Source organism: Geotrypetes seraphini, chromosome 3, assembly GCF_902459505.1.
Source record: "Geotrypetes seraphini chromosome 3, aGeoSer1.1, whole genome shotgun sequence".
NCBI classification, from domain to species: Eukaryota; Metazoa; Chordata; class Amphibia; order Gymnophiona; family Dermophiidae; genus Geotrypetes; species Geotrypetes seraphini.
The window spans coordinates 66,357,983-66,371,156 of NC_047086.1; the positions used below are offsets into that span (position 1 = coordinate 66,357,983).

The 13,174-nt window shown below is 39.9% G+C and overlaps 1 protein-coding gene across 1 annotated transcript in view; it reads left to right on the top strand.

Moving 5' to 3' along the window:
• LOC117357880 (collagen alpha-1(XXI) chain-like) overlaps positions 1-13,174 on the top strand; it is a 381,914-nt gene that overhangs the window by 249,486 nt on the left and 119,254 nt on the right. The window contains exon 21 of the mRNA XM_033939103.1: positions 4,017-4,034. Within this exon, the coding sequence (XP_033794994.1) occupies positions 4,017-4,034 (18 nt within the window). The remainder of the gene's footprint in view (positions 1-4,016; positions 4,035-13,174) is intronic.

Consider the following 13,174-nt stretch of genomic DNA (forward strand, 5'->3'; position numbering starts at 1 on the left):
GAATTGAGAAACCCAATTGGTCAGCAACAGATGTACATATCCTAGAGAAACCTATTACTCTAGAAGAATTACAGATCGCTCTGAAACAACTACCATCTCATAAATCCCCTGGAGCTGACGGAATTCCAGCGGAATTTTATAAGATTTTCCAGAATGATTTAATATACCATCTACACCATCTATTTCAGTTCCTGACCCCTGAAAATGTCATAAATTCACGTTTCTCTGAAGCCATTATTACTGTCTTACCAAAACCTAATAAAAACCTTGTTCTGGTACAAAATTACAGGCCCATTTCACTATTAAACGTGGACTACAAATTATATGCGAAGATTCTAGCCAATAGGTTAAAAATGCTAGTACACAAAGTTATCCACCCAAATCAAATAGGCTTCATGCCTGGTAGGCTAATTGCTGATAATACTAGATTATTTTTTCATCTGGCACATATTGCGGAACATTCTAAGCATCCTATTATTGCCCTTTCGCTTGACGCCGAGAAGGCTTTTGATAGAATTGAATGGAATTATCTTTTTTCTATCTTAAAATGGTTTGGTGCTCCCTCTTCCTTTATTAACATGATCAGAGTTCTATATGCTGATCCTTCTGCTAGAATTATTGCAAATAATACCCTCTCTACATCCTTTCGACTACATAGGGGAACTAGACAGGGATGTCCTTTGTCTCCCTATTTATTTAACCTTGCGCTTGAACCCCTATTACTTCACATTAGACAGAACCCGAATATCTCAGGTATAGTATGTAACTCCTTTGAAGTAAAGCTCTCTGCTTACGCAGACGATGTGTTTTTGTACATCTCTAATCCTGAGACATCTATAAAAGAACTTCTTCGAACCATTTCAGATTACTCCTCTTTCTCAGGATATAAGCTCAACCAAGATAAAACAGAATCTTTCCCTCTTAATCATTATTCCAACTCCTCCATGATTAAGCCCTATCAGCTTCAATGGACGCCCACAAAAATAAAGTATCTTGGTATTGAACTCACCACATCCATTGAAGATACTATAAATATCAACTCTCAACATATCCTTCAACTAGTCAAGACTCTGATTCACTCTTGGCATCCGTTACACTTATCATGGTGGGGCCGTCTTGAAACAATTAAAATGATGTTAATGCCTAAAATAAACTATATTTTACTTATGATTCCATCGCTTTTCCCACCTGTCTTTTACAAAAAACTTGACTCACTCCTGTCCTCTTTCCTTTGGAAAAATAAACAACCACGTATAGCCCTCCAAAAACTTAAGAGAACTAAAGACAAAGGTGGTGTTTTGTTCCCTGATTTTCTTATATACCATAAAGCATTCATCACCCACCAAGGTCTTTACTGGTTCACAGAAAGTGATATATACTCACCAATATGGTTAGAAGTGGAAAAACAAGCTATACAACCACTTCCTCCCTCAACTTTATTAACGACTTCTACAATTAATCTCCTCAGTCCCATTTTAAAACAGACGTCACAATGCCTACTAGAACTTGACTCCCAGCTAGATCATCCATATCTCCGGTCGCTGTCACTCTCCTTGTGGTTTAACACTCATATTCTTATAAATAAGAAACCTTTTCTATGGAAGGAATGGATAGATAAGGGTATCTTGTGCCTTTCTGATATTTTGGATACAGACTATAAATTGCTCCCTTTTAATGTTCTCCAAACTAATTTTGGCCTTCCTGCTTCTTCTTATTTTAAATGGTTGCAACTTAGACATTGTATATCTGCTATCCCCTTTTTTGATTCTCTTCATTCCCATATACCAACCTTGCCTCAAATAGCTTCACAATATTTGACAACAGGCCATGTGGCCTCTAGATTATATAAATTATTATTAATGAACAACATACCATCCACTCTAGTGCTTAAGGAAATATGGGAAAAAGACTGTAATTGTCAAATTGACACTAAGTCCTGGTCTCTTTTATGGTCTAAAACCATAAAAGCAGTTTCTTCAGCCAGTACATTGCAATCTATGTACTTCTTGTATCATAAAGCAATATGGACTCCTTATAAACTTAAAACATCTGGCCTTAGTTCTTCTGACATTTGCTGGAATTGTAAATCATACCCTGGTTCCATCATTCACATGTTATATGAATGCTCTTTTACTTATTCCTTTTGGTATGATGTATGGACTATTATGCAATCAATTTTCCATTTGAAACAAGAATTGTCTTTTTCAATAGTAATGTTTAAATCTCAATCTCCGCATATTCTTCTTGTAGAACAACATAAAAAATTATTTGATATTCTATTGATATTAGCGCAAAAACTAGTCCTTTCAAATTGGAAATCATCCGATTTACTCCATGTTCATCACTGGTGGAATATGGTTTTGCAACATCAAAAATATGATCTGCATCTATATAGGAAAAGAGGTCAGTCTCGAGCTGTAACAACGAGATGGTCTCCTTTAGTTGCATATTTACAAAATGTATGTACCTGAGTTTCCTAAGCTTAATCTTGCCCTTTCCATTTTGTAATTGTAAATGCAATTTGCCACTGTACTCTGTACCTTTTTCTTTTGTTCTTGTTATCTGATTTTTGGAAAACTAATAAATCTTCATGGTAAAAAAAAAAAAAAAAAAGAAATAAACACTAGATAGCTACAACGATTACAACTGATTCAAAACACGGCAATCAGGCTAATATTTAGGCTCAAGAAATTCAATAGATTATCAGACTATCACAAACTTCATTGGCTACCAATGTCTTCCCAAATTGAATTCAAAACCTCTTGCATCTTAAACCATATATGCCAGGCGTGTCCAATGTCGGTCCTCGAGGGCCGCAATCCAGTCGGGTTTTCAGGATTTCCCCAATGAATATGCATGAGATCTATTTGCATGCACTGCTTTCAATGCATATTCATTGGGGAAATCCTGAAAACCCGACTGGATTGCGGCCCTCGAGGACTGACATTGGACACCCCTGATATATGCAATAGCAACTCTTTGGAGGCATCAATTCATATCTTTTCCGAACTCCACTTTACTTCGACAAAATAGCCAATATTGCAGTGATGATCCTCCCCTCACTCAAAGGGGTAAAATATAAAAGAACTTTCAACTCCTTGTTCTCCTATATTGCCTACCAAAAATCTGGAGTAGTCTGCCTACCTACTACTTTAGGTAGTAGGAAAGAATTCAACTACCTAAAGTTCAGGAGAAATCTAAAAACTTACTTATACAACATATCCAAACCTCAACAGCAACAACATACTCAGACTCGCCAGACCCATACTCAATAACTAGATTTTAATGCCTAGAACTCTGATGGACTCAGATTGCAAAAAACAACTCAAAAGCTTTTATTCTTCACAGAGTACTCCAACGACCAATAGCACAAACCAATGACATTAATTCTGACCGTAACCATGATCTCTGCTCAAACTCTGCTAAAGTACAGTAATTTTGCTCACCTTGATGACTGTCCATGTGTTGCCTCCTGATTGTGCTCAACTACGATTGAAATTTATAATGTGTAACTGCTAAATGTGTATCCTTGGTTGCTTATATTGCTTCCTGATTATGCTTAATAATCAACTGAAATGTATAATCTTGTTGCTAGTATATCTAATCTAATCTTCCATTTGTCAGTCACACAAACCTGAACAAGCTCTAGGTGACTAATCAGGAGGGGAAAGGGGAGGGGGAACAGGGAAGGGAGAAGGGAGAGGAAATAAGGGGGGGGGAAGGACAAGAGGAGGGGACTGGGTAGAGGGAGAGGAGCTAAAACAGTAGAGCAGCTAAAACAGTAACAAAAAGCATTAGTTATTGAAGAAGTGTGGTTTCAGTTTTTTTCAGAATGTGGTGTAGTTGGTCTCCTTCCTGGTTGCTTCATAGAAGTCATTCCATGTTTTTATTCCCAGAAAGGTTAGCATGGAGTGGAAGATTTGCTTGTAGTGTACTATATCTATTTCCTATGCATTTTAATTGGTATGACTCATCATTGTATATTCCCCATCAGTGGCGTACCAAGGGGGGGGCAGGGGGACGGTCCGCCCCAGGTGCACGGCCCAAGGGGGTGCACAGCTGGCCACTCACCATTGCCATCATCAGAAAGAAGCCAGCGCCGAGTTCTCCCTCCCTGCTTCTCTTCCCCGCGAGCCGACCAACTCTGGCCATCCGACGTCAATTCTGACGTCGGAGAGGATGTTTTGGGCCAGCCAATCGCTGCCTGGCTGGCCCGGAATGTCCTCTCCGACGTTAGAATTGACATCGGGCAGCGAGAATTAGTCGGCCCGTGGGAAAAGAAGCAGGGCGAAATCGGCGCCGGCCTGTTTCCGATGGCCAATGGCAGCCTTTCCCCGGTGGTGGTGGCAGCAGTATGTTTCCCAATGGCGGTGGCATGGAGGAGGGCAGGGAGAAAGAAAGAAGGGGGGGGAGACAGGGAGTCAGAAAGAAAGAAAGGGGGGGACAGGAATCCAGAAATAAAAAAATGGGGCATAGGGAGAGAGAGAGAAAGACAGACATACAGAAAGAAAGGGGGCATGGAGAGAGAAAGAAAGAAGGGGACAGGATGAAACAAAGAAAAAGTTGGGGGAGGGAATGAGGTCTGGAGGACAGGAAGCATACAGGAGGCTGAAAGAAGGGAAGAAATATTGGATGCACAGTCAGAAGAATAAAGTGTAACCAGAGACTGATGAAATTACCAAACAAAGATAGGAAAAATTATTTTATTTTCAATTTAGTGATCAAAATGTGTCCGTTTTGAGAATTTATATATGCTGTCTATATTTTGCACTATGGGCCCCTTTTACTAAACTGCAATAGAAGTTTTTAGCGCAGGGAGCGTTGAGAGCAGCATGGGGCATTCAGCGCAGCTCCCTAAAAAACGCTATCACGTTTTAATAAAAAGGGAGGGGGTATATTTGTCTATTTTTGTATAGTTGTTACTGAGGGGACATTGCATAAAGTCATCTGCCTTGACCTCTTTGAAAACCCGTGGAATATAAATGATAATTAACATTTTCTCTGCGTACAATGTGCTTTGTGTTTTTAAAATTTTATTGTTGGTAGATCATTTTGACTTGGCCACGAAGGTAACGGGGAGGGAGGGAGGGGAGCTGCTGAAAGACATCTAGTAATCCTTGCAGGCTTGACTGTGCAGGGAATTATTTTTGTAAAATCATGTTTTGTTATGTGACTGGCATTATTTAGACTTTAATTTCTATGAATGAATAGAATGAAAATGATATAAAACTACTTGCTTGTTTTTATGTGCGTGCGCTAAAGGGAAATGGGGAAGAGAGAGTGGGGAGAAGACGCTGATTTATAAATTGACAATTGTACGGAATATTGTTTCTTTTTATACTTTAATATAATAAGCTCAATATAAAACAATTCAAGGCTTGTGTGGATGGAATCAGGTGGTTTGTGGGGATGAGGACTGAGCTTACGGGGATTAGTCCAATAAAATGGTATTTTCTTATTTCTCATTATTTGTTTTATTTTTATTTGTTAATTTGTAAAGTGGTGATTGTTATGTATCAGTTTTTTCAAATTTACATCTACTGTCTTTATATTTTGCACAGTATTAGAGGACATGTATTATTGTTTTTGTGGTGTGGTGTTGCATTGTATGCAGAGTCTGGTTTCTTGGCAGTTCAGTTTAACTTTTGTCTACGTATTTCTATTTTTAGTTTGTGATTATTCCATATTGGGCGAGGGTGTATCTGTCTGTGTGTATGAAAGGGACATGACTTTCTGATAGCATCGACTGTACAGGATCAATTGACTGTGCAGGATCTGGTTTGTTTAGTTTTACAATGTATGTGTTGGTGTTCTAGTGCTCACTGCAGTGTTTAAGATGCTGCCTTTTCCTAGGTACACTCTCGTTGTGCGATATGTAGATTGTTACTAAAAATCATATTTTTCATATAGATGGGGGGGGAATGATGGGCCCCGGGTGTCACATATGCTAGGTATGACACTGTTCCCCATGGGTTTTCTTGTTCTGTAAATCATCTTGAACCTCTGTAGGTATAGTATAATCCACAAATTAAAGATTAGATTAGACATCCATGTCCCTTATTTTGCCCTGTTCATAATTTGGAAACTTCAGTTTATAAAATGGATGTTCATGCTGTTATGTTATTTGCAGTCTCATATCAATTTTTACAATCAGGCTGTTACAGCAGTAATCAGAGTGTGACATTTCCAGTACATGGATGTCCATCCCACATGTCTTTTGGAACAGGCTGTATACTGTTCTAAAATACATGTGAGATGAACCTCCATTTGTGATTACTGGCCGGGATGTCCACATTCTTAGTTGAACATCCTTTCTAAAATGCCTCACCATGTTACTATCTCTGGAAGCATTTCTGATTTCAGTACAAGACAGCTTGCTAATGCCTTTATTATGCTGGGTTATTAGTTTGGGAGGGAGACATGGTAATTATAGATAGAAGGGCATGTTTTCAACCCTTTGTATATAGTTTGTTCAATAGGATGAGGGGGGTCACTGCAACATGTGTACAATTGCAGACACAGGGGAAGCAGAGGGTTATCTGAGCTAATAGGGTATGGCAGACAAGTGTTTGTGAAAAGAAGAGTCTATAAAATATCTATGTCTAAACAATGGAAGTTGTTCATTATTCAACGTAAAATTGAAACTATCATCCATTAGGAAATGAAAGAATACATGTAAGACCCGACATTAATGCAAATGTGTTAATACCCATTCGTGACTCTATGATTTATTTTCTTAGATTCTGCAAATGCATGTGTTCTTAGTCACATTCTCTATAAGTTGTAAGTAATTGATTCTATAGCTTTTTTTTTGTATGAATGTAATTTGGAATGATTTATAAAACTCCACAGTGAATCCATCACCACCTGGAGCCCTGGAGTGGATCTAACTCTAAGGGACTTCAACACTGCCTGAAGTTCTTTCAGTGATATAGGCACTTCAAGATTTCCTTTTATATGTTTGGGAATTTTTGGTCCCTTAATTAATTTTAAAAACTCTAACCCTTCCATTTCTTGTCTGAATAAAGCTCAGAAGAATACAAAGCTTTGTAATATTTCAGAAATTGATTATAATATGTCCAATTTGAGAATGAGTTTCACCCTTCTCATCTTTAATAGTCACAATCTTTACTTTTCTTTTTTTAGCTTTAAGATAATTAGCCAATAATTCTCCCGCTTTATTCGAGTTTCCATAATACAGAGCTTTTCGAGAAAACAAATCTTTCCTAGCTAGTTGAGAGGAAATCTCATTATATTTATATTTAGCTATTAAGAGGGCCTGTAAAGTAATTTGTTCCCATTTTGAGGCCAAATTCTTAATATCTTGTTCCAAATTAGAAAATTCCATTTTAAATTGTTTCCTCATATGCGCCGAATACGAAATGATTTGCCCTCTCATAGTAGCTTTGAAAGCATCCCACAATGTTTCTAAAGAGATTTCCTCTGAGGCGTTAAGTTGAAAATATTAATTCATTTTTATTTGAAATTCCTCAAGAAAGTTTGAATCTGCAAGCAATGTATTATTGAATCTCCAAACAGGTCTACTACAATATTTTTCGGCAAATTTAAATTCAATCCAAACTCCAGCATGATCCGACAAAATGATTGGGTCTATGCTGGATTTCGTTACCTGCTGAGTTAATTGATCTGAAACAAAAATGTAATCTATTCTTGAAAACGATTTATGCACATGGGAGCAGAAGGAAAATTCCCGAGCATTAAAATGAAGAATCTGCCATATGTCTTTCAAGCCACAGGACTGTACTAAATTATCTAAACCCAATGATTTTAATATCTTACTGGGTTGTTTGTCCAGCAATAGATCCATAACATTAAAGTCCCCTGTTCCTATTAAATTAGAAGTAGCCAGTGGCAGAATAAACTGCTGAAGAGTTTTGAAAAATTCTGCCTGATTTGAATTAGGGGCATAAATATTAAAAAGCGTCAGAAAATCCTGAGCTCATGTGCACCTGAATCCATCTTCCCATGGGATCTGCTGAAATTACACTAAATGTAGCTGAGCATTTTCTATTTACTAGGATAGCCATCCCAGCCTTCTTTCCCACTGCAGGAGTGAAAAAACTATGCTTGACCCATCCCCCTTCCAACTTGGCCAATTCACTAGCAGATCAGTGAGATTCCTGAATAAAATATATGTCCGCCTCCTGCTGTTTTAAAAAAAATTGAGTGTTTTTTTTTCCTCTTAATCGGATGGTTGAGCCCATTGACATTTAGAAACATAGAAACATAGAAATATGACGGCAGAAAAGGGCCAAGGCCCATCAAGTCTGCCCACTCTATAGACCCTCCCCTTAATATTATACAATGTTTTACCCTGACCCACTTAGGGATCCCACATGGGCGTCCCATTTATTCTTAAAATCTGGCACGCTGCTGGCCTCGATTACCTGTACTGGAAGCTTGTTCCATTGATCAATCACTCGCTCCGTGAAGAAATACTTCCTGGTGTCGCCGTGAAATTTTCCGCCCTTGAGTTTGAGCGGGTGCCCCCTTGTGGTTGAGGGGCCTCTGAGAAGGAAAATGTTATCTTCCACTTCTATACGTCCGGTGACGTATTTAAACGTCTCAATCATGTCTCCCCTCTCCCTGCATTCCTCGAGAGTGTAGAGCTGCAAATTGTTTAGTCTTGCTTCGTACAAGAGACCTTTAAGCCCTGAGATCATTCTGGTGGCCATCCTTTGGACCGACTCGACCCTCTGCATGTCTTTGCGATAATGTGGCCTCCAGAATTGCACGCAGTATTCCAGATGAGGTCTCACCATGGTCCTGTATAATGGCATTATGACTGCAGGCTTTCTGCTGACGAAACTTCTACGGATGCAACCCAGCATCTGTCTTGCCCTTGAGGAAGCCTTCTCCACCTGATTGGCAGATTTCATGTCTGCACTAATGATTACTCCTAAATCTCGTTCTGCTGAAGTCCTGGTCAAGGTCTCCCCGTTCAAGGTATAAGTTCTGCATGGGTTTCTGCTACCCAGGTGCATGACCTTACACTTTCCAGCATTGAAGCCCAGCTGCCAGGTTGAGGACCAGCATTCCAATGTACGCAGGTCCTGCGCCATAATATCTTGTAGATTGTCCTCGCTTACCATATTACAGTTTGGCGTCGTCGGCGAATAATGTTACTTTACCTTGAAGCCCTTGAGTCAGATCTCCTATGAATATGTTGAAGAGGAGTGGACCCAAGACCGAGCCCTGCGGCACCCCGCTGGTCACCTCCGATGTCTCAGAGAAAGTACCGTTAACCATCACCCTCTGAAGTCTGCCACTCAGCCAATCATTGACCCATGCCGTCAGAGTCTCTCCTAACCCCATCGATTTCATCTTGTTTAACAGTCTGCAGTGTGGGACACTGTCAAAAGCTTTACTGAAGTCCAGGTACACTATGTCTAGTGAATCTCCTTCGTCCAGTCTTTTTGTTACCCAGTCAAAGAAGCTGATGAGGTTTGATTGGCAGGACCTACCCTTGGTGAATCCATGTTGATTGGGGTCCCGTAGATTCCCTTCGTCCAAGACCGTGTCCAATTGGCGTTTGATCAGTGTTTCCATGAGTTTGCATACTATCGATGTTAGACTCACCGGTCTGTAATTTGCAGCCTCTGTCCTGCAACCCTTTTTGTGTAGAGGAACGACGTTAGCTGTTTTCCAGTCCAAGGGGACTGTCCCTGTACTCAGTGAGAGATTGAAGAGCACGGCTAACGGTTCTGCCAGGACATCACCTAACTCCCTGAGCACTCTTGGGTGCAGATTGTCCGGTCCCATGGCTTTGTCCACCTTGAGTTTTGTTAGCTCAAGGTAAACCCCGCTGGGTGTGAATTTAAAATTCCGAAACGGGTCTTTTGTGTTTGACTGTGGCTTCAATTGAGGGCCGGACCCTGGCGCTTCGCAGGTGAAGACCGAGCAGAAGTATTCGTTTAGTAGTTCGGCCTTTTCGGGATCCGATTCTGCGTAATTCCCGTCCGTTGTAAAATTTTAACAGAATGGCACCATGCACAATAAACCAAAATTATATTTACCCCTATCAGCCCCTTTAAGCCATTACACATCTAAAACTCAAGAAGAATCCCCTTTCCCCCTCCCTCCACCCAACCCAATAAAATTTCCCCCACGTCCAGGATCCTAAACTAAAGCCTCCTCTCTCCCCACCTCAACCCAACCCTTAATGGGAGCGTGCATAACAACTAGCAACACCATCCTCCCCTAGGCATTCTAAAACTGCTTCCCCTTATTCAATAATTAATAGTAACTAAATTATAATTTTAATTATCTAACCATCACCCTATACTAATAATGTTATTAAGCATTGAATATTCAAGTAACAGTATACAAGATAAATAAATTAATCATGTATCCCAGTTAATTAAGAAATAAAACAATTCATGAAACAATCCCCTGTTCTGATCTCAAAATAATTACCATATTTCATATACATTCAATACAAAGATTGTTAATTTAATGAATTAGTCATTTATTTATTTTATAATTATTTATTAAATTTTCAAATGACATAACAAGTAATAATTTGTACAGAAAGTAAGTTAGTAGAGATATGACCTATAACAATATAAATCATAAACTAACCAATTAAAATTAAAACAGGAAAAGTCTTCCAACCAACTCAACTCAAGTCCTCGAAATGTGGATCCAAGATTTCTTAAAGCGAGCTAAAGAAATATTATTAGAAGATAAATTACAGACAAACTGAGATAAGGCAAATAAATTAATTATGGAGCTGATGGTTTCTCTTTATCCAGTCTGGACATAGCCAGAAAAGCTGTTAACTGTTGTGGTTCAAAGAAAACATATTTAAATGAACGGTAGCAAATACACTTATACACTTGCAAGAATGTCGCAAGTAAAACGTTGCTCCCAGTGAAGTGACTCCAGGTTTCAACAAAAAAAATTCTCTTCGCCGTCTTTGAGTTTCTCTGGAAAGGTCAGGAAACATTTGTATTTTTTTAACCGAGGAACTCTTTCTTTCTGTTTTTAAAGAAAAGTCTCAACAACCATGTTTTATCCAAAGCGAGAGCTACAGTCAAAATCATTGTTGAGGGTACTACTGTTTCTATTTCTGAAGTTACTAACATTTCAGATACATTCAATGGTGCTTGATTCGATACGTTAACTTGCGTTTGAGCCCCTTCTTTATTTGGCAAGTAATACACTTGAACAAATGGTGGTAAAGTTTCTTCTGAAACTTGTAAAATTTCTATCAGATATCTCCTAAGCATTTCCCTAGGAGTAACCGAAGTCAATCTAGGGAAATTAATTAATCTTAAATTATTATTCCTAGAATTATTTTCAAGTGTCTCAATTTTCTTCCATAAATTGATGTTGTCTTTAATTAGGAACTGCTGAACTTGTTTAGTCATAGATATTTCTTGATCAAGCTTTTGAGTAGTAGTCTTTGAAATAGTCACTTCCGTTGACAAATCTTTGAGCTCTCTAGAATGTTGAATCAATTTCCTTTCAATGTGTTGGAAATTGGGACTAATAGTCTTGGTGAAATTTACAATCAAATCCCACAGTGAATCTAAAGTCACTTGTGCTGGTTTTTCAATAGTAGGAAAACTTTGCTGAATGCTAAAGTGCTCACCGTCAAAAGAAGAAAAGTTCCCCTGGTTAGGTCCTGGCTGGAATCTTTCACCTCCGGTTGCATGACCTCCCCCAGCTTCTTCTGCAGCTGCTCCCTGAACAGAGAGTACTGCCTCAGTCTCCCATGATGACCCTGCTGCCTCATGGGGGAGTACTTCCCCCATCTCCGGGGTTTCCTCCACCCCTGGGGAACTGGCCAGCCGGGGACAAGGAGGTGGAGCTCTCGGGTCGGGGCTCAAGGTAGTCTGAAGCTCTGGAGAGACAACGCCGGTCTCGCCCCATCCGGTGCTCTCAACGGGCTTGCTCCCGACTCAAGCAGGGTTGCCTCCTGCAACCACCGCAACATCTCTTCAATTCTGCCGAAGGAGGGCACCTCGGAGCGCTGCGAGGCGCCAGCAGCATTCCTGCCCCTTCTCTTAGGTAAGAAAACTTGTGATTCGCAAGAAAAGGAAAAAAAGGAGTGGAGCGGTCAGAAGCGTCGCTCTCAGAGCGTCTGCACCGTGGCCATCTTGGATCGAATTCTTAAAAAAAAAAAAAAAAATGAATTAGTCATTTAAATTAATTGTTACCTTCATAAAAGAAAGGAAATACCTCGGGAACTACCAGTTTCACCCCAAATAGTATTTCTAAATTATCCAGTTAATAACATTAAAACCTCAGTATGAATGAAATATATTGTTAGGTCCATACTCTCATATAACAGTTAACAAGTAATCAGGAAAAAAGCAAAGGACAGCCTTGAAAGTATTTTCATTCTGCATGCATCAAAACTACATGCCTCCTGATTTCTGTACAGAGCATCTGAAAAGGAAGTGACCTACAAAACCCTTTCAAAGAGATGGGGCTAATTTTAGCAACTTGGAAATCTGGGAGATCACAGCACCTTTCTTCCCAATTATCTTAGGATGATACTTTGGATCCACAAACAAAGTTAGCTTGAATCTTCCTGCTCTACTTGCACCTCCTTCACCCTCTTAGCCAGTCCAAGTCTGGCCCGTTAGCCGTTCTGTGCCAGTCCAGGGATCTTGCTTACATCAGACTGCTACTTTGGTTGTAATACAAAGATGTTCACCTCATATTCCTCCATCAACTTACGAATGCCAGCTCCTTTCTGCCCAATAATGTACCAGTGAAGGTCAAAAGGGACATCCACACTGACAGTGATTGGGAGAAGTGTATACAGTGCAGCACGGGCTCCTTCGCACTCCTCCTTTCGTCCTGAGATATGAATGATGTTGCACTTCCGGGGTGTTTGCTCAGGCCCCAGGTTAATGTCGCCATTCGCCTGAAGGTGCATTTCTCTACTCCTACGCTGACGACATCCTCATCCTCCTCGAGACCGACTCGAACCTCTCTAACCTCGCTGAGAACATATCCACGTGTATTACGAACCTCCAATCCTGGGCCCAATCTGTACAAATGAAACTGAATGAGTCCAAAACAAAACTACTTTGGCTCGGCCCAATTTCAGATCATTTACCCACCTCCATCCCACTACCTTCCGGCCCCACTCTTCGGCTTGAGTTTTCAAGCAAAGTCCTAGGCATCATCTTAGACT